Genomic DNA, 26,630 nt, shown 5'->3' with positions numbered 1-26,630 from the left:
TAGAGGATTTGAGATTCTCTGCCCTCAAATGGTAAATTGCCTGGAAAGACACACTCACCAACCTTTATCTCTTACCATTACTTTCCAAGGCTGGGGTGAGGTTTCAGATGAGCGACATGTGGTACAGGGAGCCTCCCTTATGGCAGTGCAAATGGATGGCTTTCTCGAGCATTACGTAGCTCGTCAAGTAAACAGGGATACAGAAGTGACTTCAAGAGGATGTTCAGAAGAGAAAGGCAGGACAACGATCACATGGTGGCTCCGTGTACTGCCACCAGGGGCCCAAGTCTGAATGAGTAAATGCTTGTTCAGCACCTTCCTTGTGTTGGGAGAGATCGGGGACACAGAGCAGCCCTTAATGATGCCTAAGGTCAAGGAACGCTCAGCCTCTTGGGAATGAGGACAAATTCAAGGTAGTAAAAGAAAGGCTGTTGAAGTTCAGCGCGGGGTATTATGGGTCAGCAAGAGACCGCAGGGACTTGTGGGAAATTTCTTTAGGTAGAGGGAGGGTGGTGACACCCAAGCTAGGATGCAAGTTTGATCCCCAGCAATGGTGTCAAAAGCTAGCCATGGAGGCACGAGCTTGTCATCTTAGCGCTGGAGAAGCAGAGACAAGAGGAATCTGGGGCTCACTGGCCAGCCAGCCCAGTGGAATGGGTGAGTTCCAGGCCAGGGAGAGCCCTTGTCTCAAACGCCAGGGTGGACAGTTTCTGAGGAAACACGAGGTTGACCTCTGACCTCCACACACACATGCATGCAGGTGCACCCGCTCCACATGCACAAATGTATACAGTAGATGCGTGGCACTGGCTGTGTAAATGACTCTCCTTTACTTTGGCACAGGCTTTAGGATGGGTCTCGATTGAGTTCAAGGCACACTGACCTCACACCTGTTTAGGACTTTCATTCCTGACGTTTTTGAATGCTTCCTGCAAACTGCCTACCTGGACTGACTCATGCATATCTACCCAGCCTTCTCCAGGGTGGCGCCTTCAGCCAGATACCCACTTCATCCACTCTGAGCTGAGCCCTCTCTTGGGACATCACTGCTAAGGTTTGCGTCAGAAAGGACAGGAGCCTGCTGGTGGACTGCAGAGTGGGATATCTCAGAACTGCCAGCAGATGTTGGGGACAGCTGTCAGGAGTGACAAAAGATGTCACAATGTGCAAAGACACACAGATGGGAGACAGAGCCTAAATTCAGGTGTTCCTGGCCTGCCACTGCCACAGTGGCCCTCCAATCATTCACAGGACTAGACAGGTTTTCTGTGGCTTAAAACTAAGGAGAGTTCTAACTAATGTAGTCCCACTTTCCATTCCCCAGACTCATCTCTGCTACTTCATAGGACATGCACTATTCAAGACAACTTTAAGGTCTCACCTATCCCTTGGAGACATCCTTTACTAACAAACCAAACTCAAGAAAGACTAGAAAACACCGGAATTTCAAAATGCATGAAGTTTCCCCCCTCGGCAGTCAGAGAAGAATGGAGAACGCACAGGTGCTGTGGAGATGAAAGGCAAGAAGAGCAGGGGGCCAGGATCTGGCCTTGAACGAAGCCCCTCCAAGTCTCAGCCCCTCGTGATGTCATCTCAGAGGAGTTACGCCTGAAGCAAGGGACGTTTGCGTGCTCTTTGAAGCTCCTGTATGAACAAAACTGTTCACATGCCACTGTGACTCCCTCACACACACTGACTGCAGGACACCGTGTGCGGGTGGCGTATGGAAGTGAGCGTTAGCGACAGAGTGAAGGCACGCCTTCCCTGACTGCTGCCGTGACCGGCTGTCACCACAATGTGACGAGCAGCTGCAGGAATACTATGCTGTCCTCCGTAAAAAGGAACACGGCGGAAAACACGCCAGGAGGTCAATTACCCTGCATAAACTCCAGTCTCTTCTGCCTCGATAAGGCAGAGTGGCGATAACAGTAATAGGTATTTTTAGTTTGAGTTGTCTACCTACAGGATGATTTGTCTAACTCTTTAGAATAGCAATGTCTGGACTCTGTAAGGAAGCAGAAAAAAATTAATTTATTTGAGTGTCCTTGAAAATAATTTGACACTCAGAAAATAAGAAATGCAAAACTGTGGGTGAGTGAATGAATGATGGATAGACAGACAGACAGATGGATGGAGGAAGGGATGGATGGATGATGGGTGGGTCATGAGCAGAAAATGGCTAGGGGGTGGGTTTATACAGGCAAAAGCAGAGGAAATTATCACATGTGACTGCTGTGCTCTATATTTAATGTATTTTAATTTTGGAAGTTCTATCTCCCTTGTTGGTTTGCTTTCTGTTGCTATAAAATATCTGAGGCTGGGCACTTTACAAAGAAAATGAGTTTTGTTTCATTTAAGGCTTAGAGGTTTAGGATGGCGGCACCAACACTGCCTTGAGTCTGAGGACTCCTGGCTACACCACACCATGGCAGGTGTCTCCTGGGAGCCTAGAAGGAGAGGTTATACAGCCAAATAGAAAGCCAGATAGATTTGAGGTCCATGCTTCCCTTTTTAATAAAAAAATGATAGCTCAATTTCCAGGGCCCAAATGAGGTTCCAAGAGAACTCTATCGATCTCTTCCTGAAGTGACAGCTCATGTCCCTCATTATCTCTCATGAAGCCTTGCCTCCTCACCAGTCCATCAGCTCTCAACACGGGAAGACTGGGAACAAAGTTTCTAGCCTGTGACCCTTTAGGGAACAGACTATCCAGAACATGGCACTGCCAAGCATAGGGCTAACATGCAGCTGGTGTACAGATAATCATTCTCGGGGACACGGAAGCAACATCAGTCAACCAAGAATCGGTAAGGAGCTAGCTGTGAACAAGAATCCCTGGGAAGGTGTGGCTGCAAAGGCCAACTGACAGATCAGAACTTCAGTGAGGCAGAGACGGTGGAATGTTGCAAGTCCAGAGCCAAATTCTCTCGGGGCATCTTCAGTCCTCTTCACGGTCATTTACTGCCCCTTTCCGCATGTGACATCTCTGTGACCATTAGGTGAATTCTTTGGAATATATAAACAGGATCCTAATTTCCACCGGCCAAAAGGCTGAGGACACCATCAGACAGCATCTGAGGCCTATAGCTGAGATCCCTCTGCTTCCCTGTGACTCATCTACCTTACGTACTCACCAATGCATTTGGAAAGTGTCCTGATTCATGATTTTCTTTATTCTGTTCCTATGAAAATTTCATGGAATTGTTACCATGTTGGAACATGGTATCTAGGGAACCTGAAATTACATTTCCTGACCTGGGCCACTCTTACTTGGCTCCAGAATAAACCATCTCTTTTGTTCCTTTGAAGTGAGGGCTGTTTGTGTCAAGATGGCCCAAACACTCACTGGAAATGACCCACACCCTTGCAGCATATGACAAACAAACAAACATACAAACAAAACATAGTGGTAATACACGGACCAAAACAGAAAAGAGCGGGCCAGTCAGAGAGAGAAATGAGATGACCCAGAAAATGAACACCTGATCATGTCTGGGGAAGCAGGTGGGTTGAGACCCAGAGGGCCCTGTGATGCATGGTGGGAGAAATGTGAGCCAAGGGTAGACTGAGGACAGACATGAAGACCCTAGAAATGTTCCCCTCCCGGAAGTGTTTCCATAGACTGTGTTTTAGTTTAGTCAGAAATGGCCTCAATAAGCTTATGTGTTTTGAATGCTTGGTCCCCTTTTAGTGGCATTATTTGGGAAATCTACAGAACCTTTAGGAGACGGATCCTTGCTGGAGGAAGTAGGTCACTGGGGGTGAGCTTTGAGGGTTCATAACCAGGCTTCACTTCCTGTTCGTTCTCTCTCTCTCTCTCTCTCTCTCTCTCTCTCTCTCTCTCTCTCTCTCTCTCTTCCTGACTGCCAAGCCAGCCTCCCACCCTCACTCTATGTCTTTGGTGCCATGAGGAACAGTAGTCCGTATAAGCCCCTTTATCCTCTAAGCTGTGCTTTGTCGGGTTATCCTATCACAGCCACAGGAAGGTGACTAATACACGGTGCTCATCCAACTCGCAACATGCTCCTTTAAACAGATGTCGAGATTTTAACTTGTCTATGGCCACTGGTGCAGTGTTTTCAACACCGAAATCTCCATGGGACCAAACGACCCTTCACCAACGCAAGTTCCCCAATGGTACTTCTTCCACTGGTGCCCATTCTGCCATCAGTACCAACTCCTCTATCTGCGGAGCTAAACTCACTTCTTGGTCTCAGTCCTCTGCTTCTCACCTACAGACAGCCTTAGCTGCTATGCTGTGACAGTTGTGTGTGGGGGTTTGCAAAGTATGGTGAGAGTCCAAAATGTAATGCAGGTGGCACTGCTGGGGTGGTGGTGAACTTTCGCTGGGAGGCCACATTCAGGGCACAGGAGCAGTCCTTGTACAGCACAATGCTCTCATTTCACACTCTGGACAAGGAAAGCTGAAGCCACAACCAGCTCTCAGTTAAGAAATGGACATTGATTTTACCATCCCTGGTTCCAGCAACAAAACAAAACAAAAAGCAAAAACACCCTTCCAATTAGCTAGCCCTGTGTTTCCAGTCTAGCTAATAGTCAGTGTTGGTAAAGAGAATTCCCCTGAGCTCCACATGGCAACACTGCTTTCTGAATTGCCGGTTGTGTCATGGAACACAGATAACCAAGGGAACAGGAAAGCAACTTCGACGGAAATTTGTGCTTAGCCCTTCCAAAATGCTCCTGAATATCACTGCATGTGGATGCTTTATCTGGATGGCCAAATACAACCGCGGTTCACGTTTAGAAGTCATCACTACAGATTGGCGAACAGAGCTAAGGCTCAAAGCCATGGGGGGAAGGACACACAGGGTTAATGTGGCTCTGAGCAGAGATGGGATTTTGATTTCAGCAACTATTTAAAACAATCTGAAGAAGATGTATTTTGCTTTTAAGAATGCATCCCAGCCATTTCACATCCCTAATGATACATTTCAGTTCACCGAAGCATTAGGAAGGCCTGAAAATATTTCCATTTGATGCCAATCAGCAACAGGCAAGGACAGCATCCACCAGTGGTTAGGCAAGGACAGCATCCACCAGTGGTTAGGCACCAAGATAAACTTGCCAACACATGCAGTGTTGGACTTCTTATTTGTTTACTAAAACCTGGCTATCAATCACAGTTGGATGTGATCATTACAGCAAACAAAGATTAACTTCAGCCACCGGTGAGGGAAAGATGTTGGAAAATAAGACACTGGAAATGTGAGCTCCAAACAGAGCTGCTATTCTCTTGACATCAGTGACGTCTAATTGTCCTCAGGTTGATAAAAGGTGGGTTTTGGACCAAGACTGATAAAAATTCCTGTCCTGGCTTTATAATCCATCTTAGAGTGCCCTTTGGTTAATTGAAACAGTGACATTTATTCCAGAGAGAATTCCTCATGTCTCATGTTTTTATTCCACAAGCCACAGTACTAATTGGGAATTACAGGTATTCCAAGACGCTCTGTGACCATCCCCAGTAACAGGAAAAGCAGCTAGCTTTTCAGAAGTCCGTTTATAAAATCCTCCTCTCTCTCTCTCTCTCTCTCTCTCTCTCTCTCTCTCTCTCTCTCTCTCTCTCTCTCACACACACACACACACACACACACACACACACACACACACACACACAGCTAGGAGATCTGAGGTGAAAAGTAACAGTGTGGGGGAAGCAGATAAAGATAGTCTTCCTTGGAATTCAAACTCTGATTTACCGTTTTCATTCTGAAGCATCAACCCGAGTCTTCTCCCCACAGATGAGTACTCAGATCGCTTGTCCTTCCTGTGTCTTGTTTCCTTATGCACTATACAAACGTACAGGGTCAGAGAAGTGGCTTTCATGAAGAGCATGAATGTGAACAGTGTGTGTTATTTGATGGGGTGCCAGCCTTGGGCACTGTCACCTTTCTGACCTAACTCCTCCAGGACAACGCATGCCTAGAGAAGTGTTCGTGGCCAGGGACACAGCATTTTCATTGCCAGGTTCTCAGCGTTTCTGCAGCATCCCCTCAGCTCCCCTTTAGGGTGGACCCCACATAGTGCTCAGCATCCACCCAGGACTTCACAGCACTAAAGGGAATTGCGTAGAGCCTTTCCATGCAGTTTTTCTCCCAAGAAGCTTACAACTTCCTGCAGGAAGCTGCAAAAAAGCTTTCACTGGAAACACAGAATCCGAATTCTGGCTCGCCCACACTCATCTCTTGGGAAGGATGAATGCCTGGAGGTCTTCATATCCCTGGGACTTTTCAGAAGACCCAGTTTCCTTGCCTGAAAAGCTGTACAGAAAGTGGAGTGAATCTCCATGAAGAAATTGGCTGCAGGATTCTCTTTCCCTTCATGCATCAGGTCAGCTACAGAAGGAAGGCTGGGAGAGAAGGTGACAGCGTACTGAGCCGCTCCTCCTCAGCAGCCCTGAGCTTCTGAGACCAGAAAATAAGCTCTTCATATGTAGACACGTCTGTCTATCAGAATTCAATGGGAAGGTGCTGCCTACCCCTTCTAGCCCACCCGATAAAGAGATACAGAAAGTGACAGAAAATGACACCATACAACCCCAGCAGCAGAATTAAAGGCAGCACATTACTGAGGAAGAATACACACCACCCCACACTTACTTCACACATGACGTTCTGCCTTTTCTCTCTAGTGGCCTTTAAGGGAGAGCATCCCCCTAAGAGGTCTCCTCCCCTTCGCAAGAATGAGGAACGCTGGGACGTAAAGAGTAGCATGGCTACTCTAGAGAAAAGATCCTAGGGCTTGGGTCTTATGTGTGCCCCAAAAGAGAGTTCCTGGGCTCTGGGCTTCTACCAGGGCTCAGGGACACCGCACCTGTGCAGCCCAGAGGTCGGCGCATCCTAGAGCTGGGTGGAAGCCCAAATCCACGTCAGAAAAAAATCCTGCGAAGGTTAAAGGATCAGAACAACTTTTCTACATCTCCTTCCTCTGGAGGTGGGCTAGAGAAAGGGTCAAACAAATAGAGGCAGAGAGAATGAGGGGAAAAAATTCCCACGCAACCAATCATAACTCTGTGTATTCAGCTGAAGCAACCAAAATCAACTTAATACGGAAAATTACAGCTAGGGAGTGGAAGGTCACCTGGGTTTATTTCCCGGAAGAGCTAACAATTTAATTTACAAAGCTATCAGGAGAGCCATAGTGATGAATGTGCATTACTGATGCAGTCAAGCTACCTCTTCTTTTTCCTCACAGTACACCAAAAATAGGAGCGATACACTCTTCCTGTCATCCGTACTTAAGACGGAGTAGTGGCGGTGAGTGACTGCTGGGAGCCAGAATTTTCCATCCTATCTGAATTTTTCATTTCATATATACTTGAAATGAATTTTAAAGACGGGCTCAAATCTTTGCCCTTCTCCCTGATAAAAGCTTTAGGATGGGGGAAGGGCGGGCATGGTAATGAGGAATGGGACAATTTGCATGTGTTTAAATGACCTGGACCTTCTCAGGCTGGAAGGCAGGATATTTTTCTCCTTGATATGACCTGGAATCACTTCCCAAAGCTGCACTTGCCATTTTCCCTTGTTAAATAAATGAATCATAGCTACATTAGTACCTTTGAGAAAGTCTTCCTTTAATTTAAATATATCTTATAGCTATCTTCTCATTGCAATCAGAACGTCCACCGGACAGGAATTGTCTCTTCCACAGAGTGTCACAAAGATTTAGTACTTGAAGGACTTCTGCCCTGAAGATGTCAATAAATGCACACAGGACCAGAGTTCTAACAAACACACTCAATGGCGGTTCTTTCCTTTCTATGCTGTTAGTTTACACACAAAACAAAGAAAAGCTTAGAGCTGAAACTAAACAGAGACAACACAGGACCTGGTGACATAAGCCATGTGTGTGTGTGGGGGGGGGGGGGGGTATTATCAGAGGTCAGAGTAAACCGTCACTGGGTTTGGTTGGTGGAGAACAGAATACGGCTCCAGTCTTTGCTGCCCTAGGAATGTCATAGTTCCACACCTCCACCAAATTGCCAGGGTTTGGGTAGCCCTGCTCAGAGAGGAAAACTCTCAGTGAGACAGGCCCTGCAGGCTGACAGCCGAGTGGCCATGAGTAGCAATGGGCATTCACCCTTAATGAACCCCATACAGCCTATCTCCTACCAAACTAGGCTAGGTGGACACAGGAGGACACAGTATTCAGAGTGGACATGTGCATGGAGGTTGAGGTTGTCATAGTGCCTATGCTGAGATGGCCATTACCTTCCTTTCCCATGCCCTGTCTCCATCAGTGGCCCTGCTGCGGAACCCAGAAGATGGGACGTGTCTACAGCCACTTGCTGAGTGAGTCCAGCAGGGTAAGGCCCCGGCTTCCCCAGCCCCATCTGTACCCGGCTGTTTCCCACAATTCCCCCCTATGTGTGCTTTGTAATCCTTTCAAACCCTTCCCTTGCTTCTGGAATTCACTGCAGGAAGTTTCCAATATTTGCAAAAATGTATTGGGGGATGGGGACATGCTAGGCATTAGCCACGGACTGTCACTTTTTTGAGACACTCCTGGGGGTTGTGAGGGAAAAGAAAGCTCATCTTCCCCCCAGGCCTCATCTCCCTTCAGCCAGTCACCTGGGAAGGGAAGAACCAACTAAAGTCCAGGTGGACTGTCACCGACCCAGAAGGACAGCAGCCATTGCTCTCCTTGTCCTTAAATGTATCTACAGAGGCAGAAAACCCAAAGAGTTGCACAGATAACAGAATTTTCTCTGGGACCTTGCAACCCCACATGAAGAGCTCTGCCATTACACTGTGACATACTAACAAATGAACCTTAAACACGCCTGCTAATTAATTGTGCAAACAGATTTTCACGGAGAGCGTTAACTGACTTAGGAGACAAGAAACCATTTTCAAACAGATTACAAGTATCATTTACATATAAGCCAAATCAATGAAATATAAATGGAGGCTAAGCTTCTTTGATCCACTAATCACTTGTATCTGACCATTAAGAATGTCTTTACAAAGCCGGTTAATGGTAGTTAGTCCTGTGTACATTCAGTCATGTTAAGTCAGTAATTCTGACTTCCCCTTGAGTCAGGGTCCTCCCTATTGGCTTGAATCAGTGCCATCCTTGGATTGCCTGGAAGAAGGCACAAGGTGTTAAGTGCTACGAGGACAGGCACTTCTTTCTGCCCATCACTGAAGCACCTGACCCACACAGGAGGTGCACAGGAAACACTTGCTATGTGCCAGGAGCTGTTCTGAGAGCTGAAGATCCTAATATGGCATCCTGAAGGCCTAAGATCAAGGCTTAGAACACACAGTGGTTTTAGGCAATTCAACCAAGTTCATCTGCTTCAAACATATAAGTAGCATCAATTATTTACGCTCTATGTTAAACTCAACTGTATTTCTTTGAGATATTAAAATGTAAAGGGGTATCTGGGAAGAGAGGCTCACTGTGGTTTTAGCATCAAGTATATTACTAGCACTACCTCTCAGAGGACATAGTTCCTCCAAACTGTCACTTCCTCCCCGCAACTGTTCCCCAGGAGGGAGGGAGGGCTCTGGTGTCAAATGGCCACTGATCAGACAGAAGCCACACCATCCCTCTCATGACTCACAGGCTGAGGCCCACAACATTTCCATGGCAAACTCAGGTCTTTGGTTGCATTTCTGAATTGCAAATGAGCAAGATGGATATGATCTTTAATATCAAATGCTAAATGTATGATTTGCTAACTATACTACCAGGGATGATGCACACTGGACACCCTTACACCTAGATGGTACAACCAGTGAAATCCAGCTTGTCCCCATGCTCTTGAACATCCACACTGTTTCGCTACAGTGCTTGGTCACTGCTGGCTACAAGAACGCTCTCTACCGCTTTGGGCCCAGAATTTGTGCTCTGTCTTGGATCTTGGAATTACAGGGAGTACTTTAGGGTTGTGGACAAAGGGCACAGGAGGCCTTAGACAGAAGGCTTAGGCCTAGTCCCACCTGAAGAAACATCCACATAGACTCTGTCATGCCAGAGTCAGAGATGAAGGCAACATGTCTGGTAGGTTCTACTGTACATGTCCTAGATAGGGCCAGGGTGGAATGTCTGATCACCCTGGGATGGTCAAGCATCTGGCACCTTTCCTAAGAGATGCCATGCAAATGTTCGTAGTCAAGGAAGAGTAGGCGTTAATTAGAAGCAAGAGCAAGAAGGGGGTGGCAGCCGGTTTTCACCTTGTCCCCGTGGCATATCTCTGACACTCCAGTCCCAACACATTAACAAACTAAATGTCCTTGCACACTTAAATATGTCTGTGGTGGGTCACCTTACACTGTGTGCACTTATCACAATTAAAGAAGGAAAACCCTGTGGTCACTCAGACCCACAGCTCTTAGTAGTTCATCCCAGAACCACCATGCCGCTAGTGCAGACACCATGGCCCTTTCTCGGTGGTTTTTGCCCTCGGAGCCCAACCTGAAAGAAACATTCTAGAGCATTCTGCTTTCTCCGTTGGCTTCCACATGCTATAAGGATGGAGAAGCCCCCACAGACTGTTGCCTAAAGTCTGTCTTTACCTCTGGACCTGGAAAATTTCTCAGTTGACACTTGTCTACCAAGAAACACCATGGAAAATTCCAGAACTGGATGCTTTCTAGTACAGTGACCATTGCTCTATCTAACTTAATTTTAAAATAAATTTCACTTTGGGGAAGAGCATCATGAAGTAAGGGCTTCCCAGTGAAATGGTGGTACTGGGGGAGCACACTGGAAAGAGGAGAAACAGGAAAAAGAGAATGAGGGAGATTGGGCACAGGATGCAGGGTCATTCTGTAGGGACCATGGTCATCTGGAGACCATAAACTGGGGCACAATCAAATTTTGGTGTCAAAAGGACCAGAATTAGTAAAAGCATGGTCTCCACAGTGCGGCTTAGCTTTCTTAGCACGACCAGCTAGTTTCTGAAACAAAACCCAAGGCCAAAGTGAGGTCCCACGTTCTGTGTACATCTGTACTCTGAAGGAAATAATGAACAGAATCACTGTATCTCTCCAGCTCCATGTTTTTGAAAGTCCCAGCTTATTTTCCCACTGAAGATTAAGTTGTAAACTACTTCACCCAGACGTTTGTCTTGGGAGAGAAAGCGTTAAGAGCTGACATTCAGAAATAAAGTTATCATATATGTGGCCTGGCAGCATCTTGTAACAGACTTCCCTTGTGTCTTTCTAAGTCCTTGTGACAACTCCAAACTGCACTTCTTGGCTGGAATTTCAAGACTGAAACACTCCCCAGAACTCACACCGGTGGCCCAGTTCAGAAGCAGAAGTCATCACTTCTTTGAAGGGGAGAAAGACTCAGAAGAGCCACGGGGAAATTACGGAGTGTCTTGGTCTTGTTCCCCTGGAGCTCTGCTCCGGGCTTTCGTGTCTCTCTGTTTTTGAAATGGCTGTGGTCCTGCTCAACAATGCAAAGCTGTTTCCCTCCCCACCCAAATCAAATCAGATCCCCAACTTAATGTACGATGCAATTTGTGTGGCCAAAGCAAACGTGATGGTCTCTCTAGTTGCCAGACAGTCTATGAACGGCAGAAATGGACAGACCTCACAGATCTGTGTCATTTCCCCACATGAACTTCCATTAAACCATCAGACACAGTAAGAGAAGAACACCAGGAAGATCTAATTATAACAAAGTACAACAGCAAAAGTTATTCTGAGCTTCTTTGTTGTTTATTTCTAGACTTTTCTAGGATTACTTTCAGTCAGGGGTTGACCCTGCGTGAATAAACTTGCAGAAAGTGCGAACATTGCTGCCTCCAAACTGACTTCATGTGTCTCTTTTCATCCCTGGTACCTCCTTATTTTAGCTAACGAGAGCTCGCAGTTGCTCTCTTCTTTCCCAGCCTGCCCCGAGCCCCACCCACAGAACTGACGGCAGAGGCAGCAGCTGGCACCTACCTTGCCCATGCCAGGAGTGTCCTTCACCTTGTTGACAGCCCTCAGGAGACAGGGTGGGGCCGGGGGAGGCGAGGTCTGCAGGATCCCGCTGAAGCTGGTAGCAAAGAGGGGAGCCTCTGCAGCAGACGGCGTCGAAGGCCGGTGTTTCTTCTTCTTGGAGGACAGATTTAACTTCTGGGCAGCTCTGCACAGGGACAATAAGGAGGAGATGACGCTGCAGTCGGAAGCAGTGGGTTGGCTACTTCTCCCCTTTCTCTTAAAGATCCCCTTTAATGGTCCCTTCTGTCTCCATTCTTGGTGCCCTGTAGCTCTTTGCTACAGCATGGGGAACTTAATTAATAAGTTGTGTAATCATCGAGATAGGAGGAAGGAGCTATAAGATCACACAGCTCTAAGATCACAAGTTACAAAGACTTGTTTGTTCTCCACAACACTCAGTCCGATCATGAATGAAACTGGCCATCTTTGGAGGATACGCAGCACCTATTCCATTAATCAACCCCGGCCCCCAATTTTTCTGGTGTAAGCCCAACTGTGAAAAACCGTATAACTTTTACACCTTGTAAAGCCCAAGCCAGTCTGATGAAGAACCTGGTAGTGACCAATCAGGGCATGCTCTGACTGTGGAAGCAAAATCCGACCCCCAGTGACTGGAGAGACAGAAAGCACATTGGTGTGAGAAATGGAAAGCCAGAAATATCCACTACAGTGAGGTGCAGGGCACGAGACTACTGTCTCCTCAGCTGGATAATGGACTCTTGTGTAGGGCGGCAGTCTTTAAGTACAAAATGCTATTTATGGGCAAGTACAAGGGGTCAAGGTATCAAAGTGGCACAGAAGGGTACAGATGGGGACAAGTGGGAGGGTGTGGTTGCTAGCATCATTAATAACACTGGCTGTTCACACCACATCTTCCGTCATTCAAGTGCACTGTAACACTTAGGATATAGAAAAGATATAAACAAGGCAAACATGGTATGAGGCAAAGGCATTGCACACACCCTATTAGGCTCGTTTCTAAATTAATTCTTGGTGTATTGCACCATATCTTTCTATATAAATATATAGGTATATATGTGGTTTTCATGGGGCAGGGGGAGAAGACAGTCTTACTATGTAGTCCTGGCTGGCCTTTAATTCTTCATGTGGGGGGGGGGGGCACTGAAAGGTGGTGCATACTGCCTTATATCAAGAATTCTTTTCAGAATGGAGAAAAGACTGGCTATGGCTGTGGCCACCCACTGGCCACCATCACCTGGGGCAGGGCTGGTGCCAAGGAACAGCTTAGAAGAGGTTGTGTCTCTGCCATGTATACCCATCTCATGTGACCCACAAGTTAGAGAAGCAGGCTTCCTTGCAACTAAAGGCCACACGAGGATGACATGCAGGTGTCCCTCCCATGTGCCCCACCACTACTCTCTACTAGACCCACCCATACAGCACACAAGAACTCTGCTCTTTGTCTCTTTTAGAAAACTAAAGCTCGTGTGACACTTCCGCAGTTAGCTGTGGTGTTGTCCTCACTCATGTGAGCCAAATTCCCAGCAAGCACCACCTGTCAACCCCTCATCCAAGCCCCCTCCTTGCATTCTCTGCAAGCTCATTTGTTAGGCATCTGTCCCCCAACCCTCTGAAACTGCTCAGATCGTTACCCATAACTGCATGATGGCTGCCATGCTCTCAGCCCCTACCTGGACCTGTCAGAGCTAAGAATGCATGCATCCTTCCTCCTTGCCCCCCAAGTTTCCAGAATACCCCATTCTTGTGGTGATATTGTGTCCCCCAATATATTGTGCACCCTAATAAACTTTTCTGGGGTCAGAGAACAGAATAGTCATCTAGATAGACATAGAGGCCAGAAAATGGTGGCACACACCTTTAATCCTATCACTTGGGAGGCAGAGATCCATCTGGATCTCTGTGAGTTCAAAGCCATACTGGAAACAGCCAGGCATGGTGACACACGCCTTTAATCTCAGGAAGTGATGGCAGGAAGCAGAAAGGTATATAAGGCATGAGGACCAGGAACTAGAGGTCTTTTTAAGCTTTTAGGCTTTTAAGCGGCAGTTCAGTTGAGATCCAATTCAGATGAGGACTCAGAGGCCTTCAGTCTAAGGAAACAAGATCAGCTGAGGAATTGCAAGGTGGGGTTGAACATGGCTTGCTCTGTTTCTCTGATCTTTCAATGATCACCCCCAATACCTGGCTCCTGGGTTTTTTTTTTTTTTTTATTAATAAGACCTTTTAAGATCCGTGCTGCACATTCTCTTCCAGTGTCCTTTTCATAGGGGTTGCAGGGCTTAGTCCCTATTTCTGTACAATCATTGGTGTTGGCTTTGGAGGTCACATCCTCAGCCTGTGACTCCTCAAGTGTTCTGTCCAGCTTAGCCCCAAACTCCCTATTTATTTATCCAAATGCCTCTTCAGCACTCCCACTTGAGTATTCAATAAACATCACTAACTTGCCATCCCTAAGACTAAAGGGCTTATCATCTTCTGTGCAGCTCTTAGGCATGTTTCAGACTAAAACAGCCCCGCTCCTCAGGCACCCAGACAACAACCTTGTCTCACACAACACAACTATCCACCGCAAATTTTATCCCCTATAACTTAAACTAGACCCAGGACCCTCTCACCGCCTCAGATTCTCAAGTTTCCTATCTCGCCAGCCACACACTGCTCCCTTTGATTGTTAGGCAATAAACATTAAAATTAGGTCACTCATACCAGTCTCCAAACACTCCCAGTACATTCCCACCTCCCATTCCTAGCCCTGCCCCAGGGAGACAAGCATGTGGCTCACTCCCTTGCCTCCTTTAAATCTTGGTTGAAATGTCACTTTATCCACACATTTATCCTGCCCACCATAGAGGTCAGTCATTTGTAAAAATGGTTCTGTCAATATGGTTTTTTGTTTGTTTGTTTGTTTTTGGTTTTGGTTTTGGGTTTTTTTTTTTTTTTTTTTTTTGGTTTTTCGAGACAGGGTTTCTCTGGGTAGCTTTGCGCCTTTCCTGGAACTCGCTCTGTAGACCAGGTTGGCCTCGAACTCACAGAGATCTGCCTGCCTCTGCCTCCCGAGTACTGGGATTAAAGGTGTGCGCCACCACTGCCTGGCTCTGTCAATATGTTCTTACAACCTGGCACCAACTGTTTCCTCCTCCTAGATTCTGAGAGGAAATGTGAAGTTACTTTGGTCTGTAGAATGTAATGGAAGAGGCGTTGTATGACTTTCAAGGTTGAGTCACCAAAGGTGATGTGGTTTTTGTAAAGGCTACATGGAAGCCCAGCTCACATGTGCAGACTCCAGAGGACAGATTCATGAATAAGGTGTCCTTTCGATGATCCCTGTCACATTTTCTGCCAGGGTCTCAGATATCAAGAAGCAGTCAGAAACCCCACCTGTCACGTCTTGTCTGAATTTCCAACCCCCGGAAACCACGAAAGCTAATAAATGATCATTGTCACTTTGAGCCACTAGGTTAGGGGTGACGTCTAGTAATAGCCACAGAAAAGGGATTGCTCACTCTCTGCTGCATGACTCTTTCATCAGGATTGAAACCTTCTACTTTTACGAACAGACAGACTCACAAAGTTCAGGGAACTCCTAAGACTCAGGTCATGAGACCCATCCCTGGGCTATCTAGGCATCCCTGGGTTATCTAGGCATCCCTGGGTTATCTAGGCATCCCTGGGTTATCCTGGCATCCCTGGGTTATCCAGGTATCCCTGGGTTATCTAGGCATCCCTGGGTTATCCAGGCATCCCTGGGTTATCCAGGCATCCCTGGGTTATCCAGGCAGTGCACAGCTGCTGGGAGAGAGGACTTCATAATGCTTCTGCGAATCATATGGGAGGTCCCAGGGATGCAGCTTTCAGAATCATCACCCATACTGCGGTGGGTTTTGCAGTGATATAGCTCCCCCGGCCAGCCATGATCCTACAGTGACACCTCCCCAGGGCTCCTGGGAGTAATGTCTCACTATGCTCCTGGGAGTAATGTCTCACTATGCTCCTGGGAGTAATGTCTCACTATGCTCCTGGGAGTAATGTCTCACTATGCTCCTGGGAGTAATGTCTCACTCTGCTGCTCCTGGGAGTAACCCTTCACCATGCTCCTGTGAGTGACTCTTCACAATGCTCCTGTAGTGACACCTCACCAGTGCTCCTGTGAATAATGACTCACTATGCTCATGTGAGTGACCCTTCACCATTCTCTTGAGAGTGACCCCTCACCATGTTCCTGTGAGTGACTCCTCATCATACTCCTGTGAGTGACCCCTCGCTGTGCTCCTTTGAGTGACCCTTCACCATACTCCTGTGACCTCACTATTATCCCATGAGTGACCCCTCACCATGCTCCCATGAGTAACCCTAATAAACTCACTAGCTCCTCAAGATGGATTCGGGTGGAATTGTTTCTTTGACTTGTATTCTCCCATCTATGGAGGTGAGTAGAAATAGATGCCCCCGAAAAGCACCACAATCTCCCCCCCAACCAAAGTCCCAATTCCTGTTACTTTGATCATTCCCAGGCAAGCCTCTGACCTTCTAATGTAGCACATGGTTTACTTAGCCATCTTGTTTAGTATCTGTTCACCTTAAAGAATAAAAAACCCAACAGGGCAAGGGCAAGAAGCACAAAAATGTTTGTTGGATGACTAAATGAGTGAAAAAAAAAAAGGGGGGGGTGGCTATCCTGGAGAAGAGAAACTGAAGAAAGAAAAAGAAAGAGTCCTCTAAAATTAATTAATTAGTTATAACGAAAACAAGTTTATTTATTTTCCTGCAAAAAGAGCAGTGGATACAGTAGAAACAGAAGGACCACCTCTAAAAGACACCAAAGACAAATAAATGACGAGCAGAAGAAAGTGCCTATCAAGCAAGGATGCTAAGTATGTTCACTGGCTTTTGAACATAGTTTTTGAGTCCTAGAGGAAGAGATTATAAGGAAGACATTACCCACACTTAACATGAAATAAAGTCAGCTCCAGGGGCCCTTTGGTACCTAACCTGAGTTTGAACAAAAAGCTTCTTCAGCTACTGTGCTGGTTAATATTCCTGTCACCTTGACCAGAACTAGAGGGCTAGAATCACCTAGGAGACAAGTCTCTAAGATTCCTGTGGGGAATTATCTAGCTTAGGTAGTTGAGGTGGGAAAAACCCATCTTGACCATGGGTGGCGTTAGCCCATGGGCTGGGGTCCTGCGCTGGATAAAAGGACAGTGTGCTGATCGCTTGCATTCAACTGCTTCCTGACTGCAGATGCGATGTGACCTGCTGTCTCACACTCCCGGCACCATGACTCCCCCACCACGATGGACATCCATACCTCTCATATCCCCTGCCATGATGGACATGCCATATCCTCCATAAGTTACTTTGGTCAGGGTATTTTGTCATGGCAATGAGAAAAGTGACTAATACAGATACTAAGTAGGTAATCATAGGCAAATTGCTTAAATTCTGACAATGTGTTCACGTAGTGTCTGGCACATCATTATCATTTTTATTATCATCATCATCACTTTGACTGTTACCAAGACTTGGTTTTTCCACAGTAAGATTCAGAAAAAATACTATCTGCTTTTATAGGCTCTTTTAGGGAAATAAATAGTGTTATAAAGAGTTTAGTGTACCAATGAATGGCACTTCAGTTAGATATATAATAAATACGTGGAGCCAAGGCTGATTAGATGGAAGAACCTGGCATTGAACCACATCACCTTTAAATAAGGATTAGATTTATGTAACAAAATCTACTGGAGCAAAACACTAGGTGAAACATAAAAGTCTACTGGCTTTATAATTAGAAGGGAATTTTTCTGAAAGTGAGAGAGCCCATTCTTGACAAATCAGCTTGATGATTTTGTCACTGAAAGTGTCTAAGTGGGGGGTAGAAACCACTTGAAAGGAATACCAGAGAGGAAAACATGCAGTGAGGAGGCCGTGATTTCCTGTCTTGCAGCACAGAGACGGAATGCAGACTCCTGGAACTGCCAGTCCACTTAGGAAAGCCTCCTTGGCTTCCACTAAGAAAAACGGGATGTGATTAGAGGAATTGTTTTGAGACTAACTTTTAAGTTGTTTCCTTTGTAAAATGCGCACCCAGCTCATATTAGGAACACTTCAGAACTTTGAAATGAATAGGCTGTTCCTGATAGCCACGGATTCCACAATGGCACTTGAATTCTGACATCATTAGAACCAGCCCTCGGATCTGTCTTATATATTCCAGTTCTGTGGAGGCCAGCTGCTTCAGCTCTTTTTATACAGCGCTTCAATGACACCCAGATAGGAGAAGGTTAAAGTTTAGAAATCACTCACGTATAATGGCATTGTGCAGGGACATAAAAGGAGAGGTGGTCACAAAAGAATTGAAAAGGTTGACATTCCGGTGAGAAGTGCATTTTGCAAAATCCATGCCCTCTGAGTTCTTTCCCCCTATATCAGGGAAAACAGGTGAGTTGTTTCTTTGCTTTTTGTTTTTTTTAAAAATTCAAATAGCAAATTAACCTAAAAGGCCATATTTACCTGTCTTGTTCCTATGAAGGACAGCATGACACATTTCCTGAAGGTATTCACCCCAGCACACTTCTTTAACTGTCCATTAACTTCATGAACTTCCCAGTGTTTATTTCAAGGAAAAAGATCATCTCCCTAGCTGGATGAAATTAATATTTACTGAACCTGTATCTAGAAAGTGGCGCCATGCTAAGAACCACCGCTGTGAGCAGAGGATGGAGGGTGTGCAGACTGGGCATGGTTCTTCCCTCTGGGCTCTCCATCCTTCCTCACTGCCCTTTACTCTCCTACCTCCTACCTGGGTTAGGAATCAGCTTAGAACTGACGTCACCTTCATGGGATGGTCTCCTATTCTCAATGGTCAGGTCCACTCCAGAGTTAAAAGCTGAAAAATGGTATCAATACTCACAGGGCAGATTTAACTCATTCAAATAGGGAGACCTATTTTAGGCCTCAGTTGTCAATCAAAGTGGAAACTTAAGGAGGATTTTTTTTCTCATTCATTACATTTGCACGATAGGCTATTTATTGGGTGACAATGCTGGACTTCCAGATGTGTGGAGCAGTTAAATGGAAATCTTCAGTGTATCTCAAGATAGTTAAATTGGAATCTACCATCCTTGATGCCCAATGATTACTACAATATAGACTACTGTCTTTGAAGAATTACTAGCTTCATAAAGAGTAGAACTTTCCTTAAAGATTGGTCAGAAAAGTCAGGCAATAGAGTCATTTTTTAAATTTAGAAACTTTTCTTTGTTATTTAATTTATTAATTTTTATTTTTCAGTGGAGAATACAAGATACTAGATACCATTATGACATTTTTCAAACACAGTGTGTTTTAGAAGGTCCTTCCCCCCCCTCCCGTAACCTCCCCGACACTCTACTTTCACAGTTATTTTTAAGGACCTTTACCCTTTTAATGATTCTGCCCAGGACCCGTTGCTAAGCACGCACTGAGACGATCTCATCTTATCTGAGGGACGTTCAAGGATGGGATGTTCAGAAAGGAGAAGGAAGTGTTTAGACAAATCAAGAGGTCATTCAAGGTCTACTCAGCCCAATTCAGACAATGCAGGGGTGGGGGGTCAACTGAAAAGTGACAAGGGCCTCACACAGCCACACCTGCTGCCCGGACAGGGTCCTGACCTAGGAGTGGGGCCGTGGCAGGCAAATCTCCCCCACCAGTGTGTGAAGGACAACCCAAGCTACAATTTAATGTGAAAATGGCTGATGCCATTGGGGCTCATGTGTCGTTATAGAAATATTTCAATGCTCTGAGGATTAAGACTCTCTGATAATGAGCAATGACATGACAGATCACCAGAGTTCCCAGGAAATCCATGGGGTCAATGACACAGGGATAGAAGATAATAAAACAGATGATAAATAGTGAGAAGAGGTGGCAAGAGCTTGTGGTTGGAGGCAGACCCTCTGGGAACAGTTAAGATACCCATCCAGGTGTAACAAACACCAGCGATGCCTCATCTTGAAATAACACCCATTTCTAAGCATTCTGGCTCTGCTGTGAAATATACCATAGTCATTTTGGAATTTCCACAATCAGGAACAAAAGCACCCACCCACCGCCACCCTGTCCCATACCCCACTGACTTCCTGTTTCCCTAACTGCCTATTAGGAAGGGCATTTCTATGTCTCTAGAGACTGAAAAAAAAAATATGGATATGGGTCTTGGAATTGTTCTGATTTTTATGCAAATGAACCATTTCATTAGTGCAGGAAGATAATTCATTACATGACTTCAGATAAAACATTTACTGCTAGGAGGCAAAACATGACTGACCATTACCCTCCAATAACATCACCCTAAAACACTACACAGAGTGTGTTATACCTTGAAAATGGATGGGGTTTTGCAAGTGAATGTTCCATATTAGCCTGTGGTGAGAATGTTTGTGCGTTTGTTCTTCTCTTACAAATCGACCCCGCCCACCTCTTCAGCCTTATACAGTCTTGTTTAAGTGACATTTTAAAGCAAGGCATCTTAAAAAGAGCGATCACAGTTCAAGTCTGGACTAGAGGTTCCTTTGCAGTGTGGTCTTCTGTTTCGGTGTCTCGCTCACTGCACTGTGGACTCATGACAATCGACACCACGTGTTCACCTTCTGCAGCCCCCAGACCTGCCTGATAGCTTTGTACCGGCTGAAGGGATAGCATAGAGCCACACTGGAGTCTTTAGAGTTTTCAGTGTGTGTGTGTGTGTGTGTGTGTGTGTGTGTGTGTGTGTGTGTGTGTGTGTGTGTGAAGGCCTACAGAGTGGAAAAGAGGGTGTTGGACCCCTGGAACTGGAGTTACAGGTAATTGTGACCCATCCAACACTGGTGCTGGGAACTGAACTTCAGTTCTCAGGAAGAACAGTAAGTGTTCTTCACCACTGGGCCATCTCTCCAGTCCCCACACTGTTCTTTAGTCAATCCAACCTTTGGAGTTACAGCAACACACAGAAGTCTCAAGGTTAAGGAGCCTGGGGTTCTATATAGTGCTGAAATCATGGGAGGTTTGTGATTTTTCTAAAGCATTGTCCTTAGGTCACACATCCATCTGGACCTGATGCCATTACTCACTCAGAGAAGGTAATTGTATTAAAAATTATTAGTTATAAAAAAGAAGAGCTAGCAGTTACCTGATTTAACTGCTGGTCCCAGAAGTAGTGGTTGTCATGCCTGGGACTAATACTTCAGTACCTGCTGTCAGAATATGATATCATGGCAACAAGCAATGAAATGAATATAAACCCTCTCTGCTCAGAAGCCCCGACCCAAATGTCTGCAGATCTTTCTGTTCCTGTCTGCCCAGACCCAAAGATGCTTGGTACCAAGAAAACCAGAGGGGTCATCTTACCCACTCCAACGTCACACCTCTGTAAACCTGGCTCAACACACAAATGAGAGCCATAAACACCAGACCTAAGGAACTGGAAACGCGAGTTACAGATCCCACCCAATGCCGGCTGGAAATGATTTTAGTTAATAAACATTGCTGCTGTCTTCTCTAAAAAGGAGTCATAGAAAATTGGCTGGCCATAATAAACGGAATTAATGAAACCATGTGCAGTGGTGTGAATAGGAATGCCCCCCATAAGCCCATATATTTGAATGCTTGGTTATTAGGGAGTGGCACTACTCAGGAGGGATTAGGAGGTATGACTTTCTTGAAGTGGGTGTGGCCTTGTTTGAGGAAGTGTGTCACTGGGTGGGGGGTGGACCTGGGGGTTTCAAAAGCTCAAGCCAGGCCCAATGTCTCTTACTGCTGCAGGTCCAGATACAGAACTCTCAGCTACCCTGTCTGCCTGCATGCTGCCATGCTCCCCACCATAAGGATAATGGACTAAACCTCTGAAACTGTAAGCAAGCCCCAATTAAATGCTTTCTTTTATAAGAGTTGTCATGGTCATGGTATCTCTTCACAGCAATAGAAGACTGACTAAGGCACCATATCTCTATAATACTGTTATTTAGATTGTTTATAAATTACAGGCAGAGAAAGACTGTTGTGGGTGAATTACAACTGCTCCGTAAAGAATGCAATGCCTAACTTTTCTGCTGAGAAATAATTGTGTACAAAAGATGTATATGTATCTACCACAGCACGAGGACTGCCCAACCAAAATTAAAATTCCTGCAAGGAATAAGCATATTCCAGATAATCTGATTTCAAGGTTCTAATGAGTTTAATGCTCTTTTCATTCCATTGGGCTAAATCACTTATCTGTATGCTAATGCAAAGTTAAAAGGAAGATGTTCCATGATCTGCCAGACACAAGCCACCCACCTACAAGCCAAGGGCAGCCATTCCTTCCTTGGAAAGAGGTCATGTCGCTCACTCCTAAAGTCTTCATTATAAAAGTAGTAGTGCGTTATGCCCACTCTTCTGTATTTTGATTATGTGAAATTTAAAGCTGACATGGAGCTACACCCTCTAGTTATAACATGTTGCCTGAAGCTGCAGACTGCTGTCAAGGTGTGAGAACTAGAAGCGGGCAGTGTTGGCAGAGAAAACAAAGCCTAATCTAGAACTCTTTGCTCAATACCTGTAGTTTTTTTTTCAGAGCACGACTAATTAATTGTCAATGCTAGGTGACATGCTATTTGGTTTGAGGGTTTCTTGCTTAATTAAATTTGAATGTAAGTTTAATTTGCTAAAGGAGGCAATTTTCTTCCCTGTGATATTTTTATTTTCAAAATTATTTACTACAGTTGCAATCTGAAGAAATCCTTAACTGAAGTATTTCAAGTGAAAACAGTCTGAACGGGGTCTCCGCACGGCAACTGTACGGAACAGAATGAGAAGTGGGTCAGGCTCTCGGCCTGGTCTCCGCTGCAAGGCTGGACTGCCCTAGATTCCCGGCAGGTGTTGTGGATGGCTGGTACTTCAGTAGCCCCACTGGAGCCTAGAGGTGGAAATTTACATCACCCTTGTTACGTCTGGGTTATAAAATTCTCCCCCCAGCCAAGGCTCCTGTGTTAGGGGCTTGGGCTTTAGCTGCTGGTGATGTCTTGGTAGGCTCTGGAGACACTGGAGGTGGGGTATAGCTGGAGGAAGCAGGTGTGTGGTGGTTAGTCCTTGGGGGTACCTTCACACACACACACACACACACACACACACACACACACACACACACACACACTCCCACTCCGTGAAGTTCTGCCTCACTCCAGTCCCAGAAACACAGAGCCAGGTGACCATAGACTGAGCCTTCTGAAACCATAGGCTGTGACAAATCTTTCTGTCTTTAAAGCCGGGTGGTGGTGGCACACGCCTTTAATCCCAGCACTCGGGAGGCAGAGGCAGGCGGATCTCTGTGAGTTCGAGGCCAGCCTGGTCTACAAAGTGAGTTCCAGGAAAGGCACAAAACTACACAGAGAAACCCTGTCTCGAAAAACCAAAAAAAAAAAAAAAAAAAAAAAAAAGTTTTCTCTTGTGTGCTCTGCTCACAGCAGGGAAAGTGACCACCCTGCCTCTCTCAATCCAGCCACTGTAAAGCAAGTTGGGATGGAGCTCACACAGACCGCTAAAAACTAAGGCAGATATACAGTGCTACAACATGCATGTGTCAGGTATGTTCAGTGCTCTGGAGCAGAGGAAGCAGCTCCATCTGGTTTTACTAAAGAGCCAGCACAGTCTCCACAGAGCAGGTAGCACAGGTTAGATGACTAGAAACCAGTCAAATCAGGCTGGAAAGAAGAGTCTGCAGTGATCACGGCCCAACCAGACAGACTATGGCGAAACACTTTCTACAAGTCTGTATCAAAGCTGCTACCAAGACCTATAATTTGCTTTTTGTCACACATACTTGTTTATTGGATCATTTCAATGGGGGCTGGCAGTTAGGCGAGGAAGTAGCCTGAGAAAGTGAGGTCTGGGCACGCGTCTCCATCAGTGGGAAGCAGAGTGAGCACTAAACACTGCCTCTTCCCTCCTCTCCTCTTAGTCTCCACCACTTGTGTTGTTGGGGTCATGCTCCAGCACAGGCCTGCACACGTGCAGGCAGGAGATGGGCAATGAGGGGAGGACAGGACAAGAAATAAAGAGTTTAACAATGAGACAAAGCAGTGGAGTCCTCTCATGGACCCATTTCATGGGTCCCAACTAATTTTTCATGTTCTTTCATATCACTTCTTTGTCATATAAAAGTTACTTGGTATTTTTGAAAAGGGTGATCAAATGATCAAATGAAGCTGTAAAGAAAGGAAGCCACTTGGAAACAAATAGTGAGACATAGTGAAATCAATCAAAATAAAAGGAAGATGTATTGAAAATTCTCTAGTGAGCTCCATAAAGTGACCCAGATTACATCAAACTGCATACTTAACTGGTTTCTTTTATCTGAGTAGACATATTATGCGTGGGCAGGTGAAATGTACAAAATGCAGAATTAATTATTTTTCTGTGGACATTCTTAGTTATTAGATTGCCAAGTTGAATGGTTCCCTTATATTCTGCAGAATTTTGGTAATAATTACACTATTTTATTTTATTTTATTTTATTGTGTGGTGTGCATATGCTTATGTGTGTGCAGGTATGCATGCACATGCCTGTGAAGTCCCCAGGTCAACATTGGGCATATTCCCTAGACTTCTCTCCACCCTTGTCTCTTGAAACAGGGTCAACTGACTAGACTAGCCAGTGAGAAAGTTTCAGGGGTCCATCTGTCTCTGTCAATTCCCAAATACTGGAGTTACAAGATCATGCCAAATACCTGCCTGGCTTTTTATGTGGGTTCTGGGGGTTGAATTCAGTTCCCCATGCCTGCATGGCAGGCACTTTACTGACTAGACCATCCCCCGGCCTTAGTTATGCTATTTTAAGTAGCCATATAGATTTTAAAGTAGTATTTCAACTTTACCACCATGTTAATTATTCCTATAATTTTCTGACACTGAGTGCTTGGCTAAGAATAAATCACCAGGCCTGATATTATTGCGAGGAAAATTAAATAGATGTCCTGACGGAGCATCTAGGAACAGACTGTCAAAAATAGAACATGTAGCACATGCCTGTTCTGATGCAAAGATGGCAGATGTTGACAAATGTGTGTAATCTCTAGACAGGTCCTGGCACTTACAAACAACCAGCAAACATTTGTCAATTTTTGCAAACATATTGCTGTTGTTACAATAAAATGTTAATATGAAGGCTATATCCTAAATGGGTTTTAGGAGATTCTTCCATAGACGCTTCTAAATACATGAGATGTAATGAGAGCATTGGAAAAGGGGCCCTAGCTTTAATATATGAGTTGTAATGTGAGCATCAGAAAAGGAGAACTGTCTTTAATCCCTGTCCTAATTAGGGTTTCTATTGCTGTGATGAACACCGTGACCAAAGCAAGTTGGGGAGGAAAGGGTTTATTTGGCTTACACTTCCACATCATAGTCCATTACTCAAGGAAGTCAAGACAGGAACTCAAGCAGGGCAGGATCCCAGAGGCAGGAGCTGATGCAGAGGCCATGCAGAGGTGCTGCATACTGGCTTGCTCCCTATGGCTGGCTCAGCCTGCTTTCTTATAGAACCCAGGACCACTAGCCCAGGGAAGACCCCACTCACAATGGACTGGGCCCTTCCTCATTGATCACTAATTAAGAAAATGGTCTACAGCAGTGGTTCTCAACCTTCTTAATGCTGCAACCCTTTAAGCCAGTTCCTCGTGTTGTTGTGATCCTCAACCATAAAATTACTTTCATTGCTACTTCGTAACTATAATTTTGCTACAGTTATGAATTATGATATAAATATTTTTGGAGCTAGAGGTTTGCCAAAGGGGTCGTGACCCACAGGTTGAGAACCACTGCTCAACAGACTTGACCACAGCCCAATCTTATGGAGGTCTTTTTTTAATTGGGGTGTTCTCTCCTCTCAGATGACTCTAGCCTGTGTCATGCTGACATAAAATTAGCTAACACAACCCCTTTGTCTCTGAGTCAGTTCTTCATTTACCAGCAATCAGATGGACTAGGACATTGATGCATGCCAATCTGGGTTCCTGGTCATCTTGAATTTGAGTTTGGGTTACTCTGATGGCTAGGATGGTCAGAAAAGGGAACTTTTTCATTTGAGCTGGTAAATATGGCCATCTACAGCTTAAATCAGATGTCCGGAAGATATCTACTCACACCATTGTTCCACTCTGAAAACCAGATCATGAAATCAATGACGTGTCCTAGCCTTGTACTGGAGGAGATCACTTACTCAATCGAGTTTCCTCTCTGACAGTGTATCCTCAGACCAGAATGGCCAGGGAAAACTTACTGTCAATTTCAACCTAATTTATCTGTGTCTTGGGGGCACTTAGAAAGAATTATGCGAAATCAATGCACACAAAAACCAAAGCATTGCGTTAAGAAAACTGACACAGCCAAGCCCCACGATGAGGTTGAGTGTGGCCGATAGCACTTTCCACAATGCACTGGGCATAAGTTGTCCCGACTGTTCATGAAGGCTGGTAAACTCTGACTACCATGCCTCTCATAGTATAGTCACTCTGAGAAAGGGGACACAAGATGGAGGCACATACCACTTCCTACAACTAGCTGCAGCTACTTGTATCATCCTCACAAGGACTGAAAGCTCTCCAAGGTCACAAGCCAGCTCTCATTTCTATAGTCATGTTCCCCAACTTGCCTAGCCCACAATGCACACCACGTGAATGAATGGAT

General features: G+C 45.4%; 1 protein-coding gene across 2 annotated transcripts in view; it reads right to left on the bottom strand.

The window, feature by feature from the left end:
• Positions 1–26,630, bottom strand: part of Kif26b (kinesin family member 26B) — a 429,378-nt gene that overhangs the window by 102,666 nt on the left and 300,082 nt on the right. For both annotated transcript variants that reach the window (XM_052737777.1, XM_052737778.1), the window contains one exon: positions 11,928–12,111. In XM_052737777.1, the coding sequence (XP_052593737.1) occupies positions 11,928–12,111 (184 nt within the window). The remainder of the gene's footprint in view (positions 1–11,927; positions 12,112–26,630) is intronic.

The sequence above is a fragment of the Peromyscus californicus genome, unplaced genomic scaffold (genome assembly GCF_007827085.1).
Source record: "Peromyscus californicus insignis strain IS unplaced genomic scaffold, ASM782708v3 Scaffold_14__1_contigs__length_90479793_seg_2, whole genome shotgun sequence".
Lineage (NCBI taxonomy): Eukaryota > Metazoa > Chordata > Mammalia > Rodentia > Cricetidae > Peromyscus > Peromyscus californicus.
Note: the sequence above shows the minus strand (reverse complement) of the source record. Positions and strands in the feature narration are given on the sequence as shown.